We start from the raw sequence: 11,002 nt of genomic DNA on the forward strand, positions 1-11,002 counted from the left end.
TCTCTCTCGCTCTCTCCTCTCTCTCTCTCTCTCTCTCGCTCTCTCTCTCTCTCTCTCTCTCTCTCTCTCTCTCTCTCTCTCTCAAAACTGAAGAATCGTGGTTGGCCGGAATTAATAGATTCATAGCTAGATACCGCAAACATAAAAATCTGATTAGTGACATTGGAAGCAATTTTTTGGGATCTGCTTGAGAACTCAGAGAACACTTAGCTTCAAACCAGAGATCCAAGAAACAAAAAATTTCTCACGAAGAAAACGCATGGAAAATTAACCCACTGCAGCTCCGAGTTTGGATGGTGTACGAAAACGTTTGATCAAATACGGCCAGCTAGCCATAATTGCGACTTGTGAAGGCAGATCGCCAGCAGTCGAAATGGTGAACACAACAATGACCTGTCTAGTCGAACAGACATTGATGGAACACACATTTTTAACGCCTCTGAGTGATGATCTAAATGACTTGGAGGCCCAGACGCTCAATAATTTTCTGTTGTGTCAGTCAAACATAGTTATCCCATTCTTACTGTCAGCGTTTTTTTATGTAAGCAAAAACTTTCGAACACCTCAATTTTATACTTTTATATGTTGTCAACACTGGATGAAACAATATTAATTTCACAAGCAAAACAATTGTACCACAAGAGAAGCAATTAGAGTCATACCGAGAAACCAACCCGTAAATTTTGTGACCTTTTTGGATTGTAGAGGACGATAAAAAAGATAAGAGACTATCAAATTGGCAACACTGAGCGAAAGAACAGTTTTTTCAAAACCACAAGCAAAACAATTGGAATCAAACCGAGAAACAAACACTTTATTTCTGTTACCTTTTGTATGGTGAAAAATGGTAAAAAGAACAAGTGTTTTTTTAAATTTGAAACACATCCGGGTAAAGATGGGTTTATCTGATAAGTTACTGTCAAAACTACGAAAAACTCTTAGAACACTTCCTTTGATAAATTAGCGCACTCCGAATGATAGTTTTTCGAACTGAAAACAGGGTTGGTCTTGTTAGCGCTCAAGATAAGCTGACATAAACTATTAAATTGTAATGTTTAAAAACACTATTACAAAGTTTCCAGATTATTCGTTATTTTTAGTCAACCCGTTTAACTTTCACTCAATTCAATTTATTTAAACTTAAATGTTTTTAAGCATAATTTTCCGCGTTTAATATTCAGATTTTTCAGGATTCTCTTTAGTTGCTAAGATAATCATACTTTTGTGGGTGAAAATGACATTACGTTTTTGAGATCATTCAAAATTCATGTTTTTTGAGTTGGTATTTATAAAAATCATGCCTTAAAATGTTTGTCTGGGCTCATCCGACGATACAAAAGAGCGCCGTTCCTTTGTATAGGTAATTTGAACTGATATGGTTGAACTCTAGACTTATAATACCAAATACGTGTGTAAACATAAGAACGAACTTCATTGTTGTCTAAAACTACAATTGTTTAGAGCTTGCTCTCAACTGTTGTAGAGAACGGTTAATTGAACTGTTTAATAGATTTCAGTTCAGTTTCGTCGTTTCATGAGCCCAGAAATGGTTCACAGAATTACACAGTAAAAACAAAGTCTTAAAATAAGTCTTTTTGAGAGAAATCGAGAAAAGTAAAAATTTCTGTTTACAGTTCAAGTTTTTGCAAGAAACAGTGCACGACCAAAACAGGATCGATAAATAATAGTATATCAACCATTACAATCCCTTATTTCTACCCTTACGCTTTACATTAATTTTTACGCTCCTCTGTCCTTGTTTGTGCAGAAGAATTGTACAGAGTATACTCAATAAAATGGACTCTTTCACCCTTAATTTTGAACAAAATCTTCGACCCAGCGTATAATGTAGTCAAGGTGCAATAAAACTGAATGTATTGCACGTATCGTCTAACATTTGACCATTTTGTTGCGCTCCAATAATAACACTAGGTTTTATATAATGATTTTGAAGTTAAATGCAACCAAAATTTTTTTCAGGTTCCTTATAAGTGAACACTCATGGGTATAGACTGGCTACAGAGAACATCAAAGCAGTCATATAGATAAATTTTTTTATTTCATATAGCACCCCACTTTGCAACAAATATTGAAATTAAGGGTCTTTTACCGGATCATATAATGATGCCGGGAAATCACATAAGTGATCTCTATCGATAAATATGAAAAATAAATGGAATGAACACACATGTATGATTATTGGAAATCATACTAGGATCATTTATGATCTCCTTGTTTTCATAACAGGATCATACGACGAAATCAAGTATGAAGCAATATAGGATCCTTGAAACCAAAGAACGTTCAACCCGGGTGATTACTTTCATTACGCAATACTATCAAAAAGTAGAAACTAGTGCTAGGAAGGAATTCTACAATTAAAGCATTTGGAACTAAAACTGATTTTGGTGCTTGTTTCTCTTGCAGGAGGAGGTGGAGGCATGTCTCTGAGCAGGAGTCCCTCGGATGCTAAAGTCCACTATTACAGACGAAGTCAACATATGCAAGGTATCCCTGGCTACCAAGACAACCACACACCTCCACACCACCCGGGAAGCACTGGCTCATTCCATGGATTCCCAATAGGCGCCGGCAGCACCACTGTAAAGAGAGACAAAGCCTTTGGGGCACCTAATGCCCCCCACTCAAGATCATCCCTACTGTTCAGCCAGTCTTACTCACCCCCAGATGTGATATCTTCAGCACCTATAGCCAGCAGTTCTACTCCAGATACTGACATAGAGATTCTGTCCAATTCTGGCAACTATAATTTACCCGAATTGTCGGACTTGTTTGATGAAATGAACTCGAGAGCTCCCGGTACAACGTCTGCAATGACTTCCGGGTGCAAACAGGACATTCGTGCCTCAAACTCTGCCGAATCTCTAACTGCCATTGATAATAACGGAACCTTCGATTTCAGCCCCAGGGGTTTTGGTAGCAGTCGAGGTGTGACGTCTTTGCCTTTCACATTGTCATCATCATCACCGTCACTGGAGGCAACTCAAAAGTTGCAATCAACATCTTCATCAATTAAGTCATCCGGACAACTGGTAGAACCCAGAAGTTTGTCACCCTCTCCCAACTCCCTGTTTCCTTCTTCTCTCTTACAACAGCAGCAACAACAACAACAACAACAACAACAACAACAACAACAACAACAACAACAGCAGCAGCAGCAGCAGCAGCAGCAGCAGCAGCAACATACACGTACATCTGCAGCTTCTGCTTCCGGAATTTCGACTGGGTCGTCTGGGTTGGGAATAGAGATCGATAAAATTCTTATGTCAACCTACAGCAATGGCAACAAAAGTAGACTACATCCAGAATCTGCAGCTACAATGAGGAACAGTGTCGTTGGTAGTGGAGCAAATGCAGACAACTTTTTAAGGATGCATAGCTCTGGAACCCGTGCCAGTCCAGTGGGGCACATGAGTTCCTCAATTAGGAGAGGATTGCCGGCCAGGTGCCAAGCGAACAGACACAGTTTTAATTCCTCTCTCTACGCCAACAACAGTCTACTACATCAGCAGCACAAACAACTAATTGCTTCTCCGTCTATGAGTTCGAGCGTTGCAGTTGGCACTGCCGGAATGATGAACAAACAGCCATCTGGTGGTAATTTTGGTTCCGGTGTCACGACAGCAGCCTCTTTTTTCATGCCAAACAGTAACCCCGATTTGAACAGCACCCCTGGTCCCATGTCTGGCATCTTTCTGGACGTCAACGGCAACAACCCAAACTTGTCAGCCGCAGCCTTGGATCGTGAGTACGGCTTAGCCTCTAAGGGGTACAGATCCACCATGGCCATGGATCTTACTGGTGGAATAAATCAAGTACAATCACATCATGCCGCCGCCTCCTCCTCCTCCTCTTCAGTGAGTACTCCAGACATTGGACCCTCGCCCTCTATGACAGTTGGCATTGGTGGAATGAGTTCCCACCAAGTACAGACCCTACTAGATCTTTACACACTCAATTTTGACTCGCAAGTGATGGCTACTCGAAAACAGCTGCAGGATCTGCTCCTTACACAAATCATTGGTGGTACTGGGAATAGCTTATCAACAGTCTCAGGGGAACACCTCGCTCAATTACAACAACAACAGCAGCGGCAAAGCAACTATCACCATGTACAACCTTCTTCAAATCCTCCTCATTTACCCAGCAATGCTGCCCGATTGATGGGAGGAGGAGGAGGAGGAGGAGTTTTTACTTTCGGGCAACAGACCACCCCGCGATACAACCCGGATTTGGGAGGGAAGAAAGTGGCGAATAGTGGGGTAGGATTGAAAGTGAATGAGACGCCGAGTGGGGTGAACTGCTCTGCACTAGAGCAGGTATCTTCAATTGGTCGAGGAGTTCTGGGTGATGGGAGGGACATTGAGATGATGTCGAGTAATGAGCAACTGCGTCTGCTGTTGCAAATAAACGAGCTCAAAAAGAACAACAAGGAACTGGAGGAACGTCTGAGTGAAAGCGAAATAAATAGAAGAAACCTCGAGTTTCACAACAAACAACTCACGACTCAGTTATTCAAACCAGATCAGCCAACATATCATCACCATCTTCAACAGCAACAACAACCAAAACAAAGCAACGAAAATGAAGACAGCAACTAAAATTTGTCACCTTCAAACAGTCTTCTTCTATTGAATCAACCAATATCAAACTAAACACAACACAAAAGCTCATCTGTATTCTAAATTATTTGAATAATTGCGCTCTGTAATAGCTAAAACGACGTTAATAGCTTCTCCAAATATAGGGTGGACGAAAACTAATTTGTAGCAAACCAAAATTTATTATATATTCAACCATCAATTCAATCATTCCTTCGTCACTTGACTTTTCTCATTTTATAAAGCATATATTATTATATACTGGGGAAGCCACAAATCACACTTCCCAGTTCAGACTTCCCCGGGTTGAGGTGTCACCGCTAATAATCGCTAAGAAATGTAAGATTTGCGGTAAATTTGAGAAAAAAGTGTACGATTTGCACTCAATGCGATGAAGGTTTCACCGATACCAGCAGAATGCGGCAAAAAAATTTTTCACCGCTAAAATTGCACAGTCTTATACATATTCATTGGTAATTTAAACGGTTATCTTAAATTTACAGGAAATTGCAGTTAATTAAGTGACAGATGCCGCAGTAGGAATAAGAAGGTGATGACATGCAGGCGGTGAGAGGTTCGAACCTGTGTACGGCAGTTTCTTTTTGTAATAAAACCGTTGAATGCATTAAAAAAATTCACCGCTAAAAACCACAATTCCTACAAAAATTCACCGCATTTAAAGCTAGAAAAATTTGGGCTCTTTTCGGTGAAAAAAGTTCTTTTTCACCGCTATTCACCGCTAATCTTATATTATTTTTTGAGAAAACCTCAACCCGGGTCTCAATTAGGACAGCTGGCCCTTAAAGAAACTAATCTTTAATGGACTAAGGGTGCATGTAGCCCAGATAAAGGTCCCAGAATCAAGCTACCTCTGATCAGATCCTAAAATTACTATCTCTGGTCAGTCTGTGCCGGACCGTAATGACGTCTGCGTGACCATTTTCTTGTGAGAATTTGGTGCGAGCGTATCCAGATCGAAGCAGATCCAATGGACCTCTAATCAGGACTGAGGGTGACCATTTTTTTGTGCGAAATTCATGCGACCAAAAAATTTTACGCGATTTTCACGCTACCAAACTTTTAGCTCAAATTTTGTGCGACCGAGACAGTTTTTGCGACTTTAGTGCGAACACGATCTGCAATGCAACCTAATCGCCTCTTTCATGCGGAACAAAACTAAAATCAAATAAACTATTCTCAAAGTTGATCATTTTCGGCATGTTTTTAGGCGGACCTTTCCGTAGTAGTAGAAGTAGTAGTAGAAGTAGTAGTAGTAGTAGTAGTAGTAGTAGTAGTAGTAGTAGTAGTAGTAGTAGTAGTAGTAGTAGTAGTAGTAGTAGTAGTAGTAGTAGTAGAAGAAGAAGTAGTAGTAGAAGTAGTAGTAGTAGTAGTAGTAGTAGTAGTAGTAGTAGTAGTAGTAGTAGTAGTAGTAGTAGTAGTAGTAGTAGTAGTAGTAGTAGTAGTAGTAGTAGTAGTAGTAGTAGTAGTAGTAGTAGTAGTAGTAGTAGTAGTAGTAGTAGTAGTAGTAGTAGTAGTAGTAGTAGTAGTAGTAGTAGTAGTAGTAGTAGTAGTAGTAGTAGTAGTAGTAGTAGTGGGGGACAAAATCCAACCTCACCTCCACGTGGTGTCCCCTGGGGGTAGGTCAAGTGCTGCGGCTCTACGCTCACATGGTCGAGCTAACGAGGCACTGGTCTTCTAGTTTGTGGCGCAACTAGTCGTATCTCAGCCTTCAAACACCAAAGCAATGAGTACAATCAACCACAATTACCGATCACGAACTGGTCATTGCGGAAGTATCTATGAAACTTTTGTCTAAAAAGTCATGCTTCACGCCCAGAATCAGTTCTGCAAAGCTGCAAGATGAAACAACGCGTGACTTATTCACGCAGGAGGTCAAGTTACATCTTGATAAGAGCGGCGATTTCGAGAATACAGAGCAGTCTTGGGACAATTTTCGAAAAGCCCTGAACCAAGCAGCAGTGAAATGCCTCCTTCCGGACAAGCGAGTGAACAAACCTTGGATTTCTCCAGATTCTCTGGAACTTATCCGGAAACGAGCCGATCTACAGTTAAAGAAACACAGCAGCGCGGAGGCGCTGTTAGAGTTCACAAACTGCTGTAAGGAAGTCAGAAAAGCTCTACGTGCAGACAAACGGGCATGGCTTGAACGCAAAGGCCAAGAAGTGCAGAGCTTCGCGGACAGAGGCAACTTAAAGGAGGTTTTTGGGGCATCACAGCAGATTTGCCGAAACTGGAGGCCCCAGTTGACCAAATTAGTTTCAAGCACTGGCGTCAACTTACGGACGAAAGAGGAACGACTTGAACGCTGGACGGAACATTTTAGTCAACTCCTGAATCCCTCAACATTCAGTTGCAGTACGAGATTGTATCCCGAAGAAGCAGCTGAAAGCTTGCCGATTGACCTGAGCCCGATTCGATTTGAAGAAGTGCTTGAAGCTGTCCGCAGGTTGAAGAATGGCAAGGCAAGTGGACCCGATAACATTTCCTGTGAGATGTTGAAAGCACACAAGGGTATTGTCGAGTGGCTCTGGGACATCATAGATAAATGTTGGTCGACGGAAGTTCTGCCCGATGACTGGAAGGTAGCAGAAATTGTCCCATTATACAAGAGTAAAGGAAAGAGGTCAGAGTGTTCGAACCACCGAGGGATCTCTCTATTGTCAGTACCAGGCAAAGTGTTCGCTTCCGTTACTCTCAATCGATGCAAAGATTCAGTGGATCGCGTCTTAAGGGAAGAGCAGTGCGGCTTCAAAAAAAGCAGAGGATGCGCCGATCAACTCTTTGCCCTGCGTCAAATAATAGAGAAATCAATGGCGTTTCAATTGGATATTAGCTTTTGTTTCATAGACTTTCGAGCGGCATTCGATTCTGTCGATCGTGAGCAGATGTACCAGATAATGAAACACTATGGTCTGCCGCAAAAAGTGATAAACATCATAAGAAATAGCTATTGTGGATTCAAATGTCGAGTCAAAGCCGAAGCTGAGAAGGGACGCTTATTTGATGTCAGAACAGGCGTTAGGCAGGGTGATGTGTGGTCCCCAATCCTATTCGGCCTTGTCATCAACTACATTTTAGCTAACTCGGTGCATGGAGGATTAGACATTGGGAGATTGGTGGCTGACTTAGATTTTGCTGATGATGTTGCTCTCGTGGGGGTCTCAGACAGTGAGGTGCAGGAAAACCTACATCGAATCGAGGCCCTAGCGGAAGCCGCTGGTCTGAAGATTAATTTGGCCAAAACAAAGAATATGGGCGTAAAATGCGACAGCCCAAATGTTGTTGCAGTGCCTAGTATCCAACAGAACGTGGAGATACTCACTGGAACACATAAAGGCAAACTAGGACTCCTGGCAGAGACATCTAGCCAGTCACGACTAACCATCGGCACGGAGGTGCTGCTGGGAACGAAAAAGAAAGCGGGCTGGTTCGAAACACAAGATGGCCGGAAGCTCAGATTGAAAAGCTTAGCGGAGGCTAAGCCAGCGTTGGTAGCTTCACAACAACAATCTGCAGTAGCGGATTTAGAGTCGCTAGAAAATGAGAGTGGGTCAGCGGTGGCTGATCAAGAGTCTTTAAGATGTCAGAATTGTCAGCGGCAATTCAGTACAGTTACCGGACGCAAAGTGCACCAAACAAGATTCTGCAAAGCCGGTTTGTCAAAGAATGTCGTCGACAAGTCAAAGTTCGAGCAACTAGAGGCGAGCCTTACCTGTGACAAGTGTGAAAGAAAGTTCAAAACAGTCAATGGCCGAAAAGTTCACCAATCGAGATACTGTGGCAAACCTAAATCAGCTGCCACACGCGTGTTTTCCTGCAAAGTACAAGATGTTATCGGAAACGAGTTTGAAAACATAGAAGCGTTCAAGTATCTCGGATCATATGTCAGCCTCAAGCATGGAGACCTCCAGGAAGTCAATTGCAAACTTGCAGAAGGTAGACAACGGTTTGCTAACTTCCAAAATCTCTGGAAGAGCAAGCAGCTCAGCGTGCACCTCAAGTGCAATTTGTACAAAGCACTCGTTTTATCAGCCGTGCTGTACAGCTCAGAGACTTGGACTCTTTCGAAATTAATGGAGAGAAAACTTGAGAGTTTCCACTGTGGTTGTCTTCGGAGAATTCTACGTGTGTCATATCTGGAGAAAGCAACGAACGATGAAATTATGTCAAGATCGCGAATGCCCCAACTATCCACGATGATCATGCTCAAACGGATAAAATGGTACGGTCACATCCAGAGAATGGAACCAGGAAGATTAGCCCGCAGTGCCTTCGATTGGGACCCGCCCGATCAATACGCCCATGCCAGACGCGCTCCTGGGGGGCAACGGAAAACGTGGATGAGTCAAATCGAAGGAGACTGTGTACGAAACAAAGTATCGTTCACCAGATTGCAGGAGAAAGCAGCAACCGGGTCAAAGAATGCCTTCAACAATTTCGTCGTACAGCACTTCACAGAATAACCAAACAAATAACTCTTCTTGTTTTGTTTGTATTTGTATTTGTATTTGTATTTGTTGCCAACCGTGCCTTTATTTCATATTTGGAATTAAAGTGTTGAAACAGTAGTAGTAGTAGTAGTAATAGTAGTAGTAGTAGTAGTAGTAGTAGTAGTAGTAGTAGTAGTAGTAGTAGTAGTAGTAGTAGTAGTAGCAGTAGTAGTAGTAGTATTCCCCTCAAATGCAAGTTATACAGAGCTCTCGTGTTATCAGTGGTCTTATATAGCTCTGAAACGTGGACCATGAATAAATCAACGCAACGGAAACTTGAGAGCTTTCACACCAGTTGTCTGCGAAGGATACTATGTTTTTCATATCTGGAGAGGGTGATAAATGAAGAAGTACTGGCTAGATTACGTATGTCGACACTTTCTGCAATGATCATGATTAAACGGTTGAAATGGTTTGGCCATATCCTGAGGATGAATGACGATCGTCTAGCGCTCCGAGCCTTCACCTGGGAGCCGACAGAAAAATATCGATATATTAAACGAGCTTCAGGGGGTCAACCCAAGACGTGGATGGATCAACTTGAAGAAGATTGCTCAAGGAACAACATGAGCTACATCACCTTACGACAGAAAGCGAAAAGAGAGTCTAAATCCCGCTTCAACAGTTTTGTCGAACAGCATTTCCTGGATTAAATAAAGCCAGATAAGCTCAAACTTATATGCATCCTATTAACTTGTTTGTACTTATTGTCATTGTTCCTTTATTTCTTTATGGAATTTAAGTGTTCAAACAGTAGTAGTAGTAGTAGTAGTAGTAGTAGTAGTAGTAGTAGTAGTAGTAGTAGTAGTAGTAGTAGTAGTAGTAGTAGTAGTAGTAGTAGTAGTAGTAGTGGTAGTAGTAGTAGTAGTAGTAATAGTGCTAGTGTTCTCTAATTGCTGCAAAGAAGTACGAAATGCGTTAAGATCTGACAAAAGACAGTGGCTGAAAGACAAAGTTGAAACATTACAAGATCATTCAGACAAAAGAGACCTGAAAGAAGTGTTTGGGGATTCAAAACAGTTATGCCGGAAGTGGAGTCCTCATATAAGTAAATTAGGTTCAACCACAGGCAAGCCTCTGATAACAAAAGAAGAAAGGTTGGAACATTGGACCGAGCATTTAACCATCTGTTAAATCCAACCACGACAAGCGGCGACATAGTATCCTTCGCAGACAACTGGTGTGAAAGCTCTCAAGTTTCCGTTGCGTTGATTTATTCATGGTCCTCGTTTTAGAGCTATATAAGACCACTGATAACACGAGAGCTTGGTTTAACTTGCATTTGAGGGGAAACTGACGCTGATTTCCTTTAGGTCACCATGTTGCAAGCTCACGAAAGAAACCAGATACTTGAAAGCTTCTACATTTTCGAACTCCACTCCATCTCAATCGTGGACATTGCAGGAGAAAATTCGATATCTTCCAGCCTTTTCTCTGCCGCAGTATCGTGACTCGTGAATTCGTCCGCCTTTCACAGTCGCAAATTTCCTAGTGCACTTCTGACAAGTGAGGCTTTTCTCTAGCCCAACAAACTTTGACGCGCTGTCTTTGACACGCTTCGAATTCTTAGACTTGCAGAATCTGGCTTCATGCACTTTGCAGCCTCTTGTAGTGTCGAAGCGGCGTTTACAACCTGGACATACAAAACTCTCGTCATCAGAGACCGCAGATGATCTGTTATTCGCCGTAGACACTAGATCAGCAACCACTGACCTCTCGTCGCTGCTAACTGTCACAAGCTCAGCCTCCGCTGAACTTTTCCATCTCAGTTTCTCACCAGCTAGTGTCTCGAACCAGTCCGCTTTCTTCTTCTTGCCCACCAGCACCTCCCTGCCAATGAGCAGTCGGGATTTGTTTTCGGCCTCAATG

The 11,002-nt window shown here is 42.1% G+C and overlaps 1 protein-coding gene across 1 annotated transcript in view; it reads left to right on the plus strand.

Moving 5' to 3' along the window:
* Positions 1-4,843, plus strand: part of LOC142349787 (uncharacterized) — a 62,441-nt gene extending 57,598 nt beyond the window's left edge. Inside the window, exon 4 of the mRNA XM_075401560.1 lies at positions 2,428-4,843. Coding sequence (XP_075257675.1) covers positions 2,428-4,622 — 2,195 coding nt within the window. The 3' untranslated portion in view covers positions 4,623-4,843. The remainder of the gene's footprint in view (positions 1-2,427) is intronic.
* The last annotated feature ends 6,159 nt before the right edge of the window (positions 4,844-11,002 follow it).

Source organism: Convolutriloba macropyga, chromosome 11, assembly GCF_964194025.1.
Source record: "Convolutriloba macropyga chromosome 11, txConMacr16.3, whole genome shotgun sequence".
NCBI classification, from domain to species: domain Eukaryota; kingdom Metazoa; phylum Xenacoelomorpha; order Acoela; family Convolutidae; genus Convolutriloba; species Convolutriloba macropyga.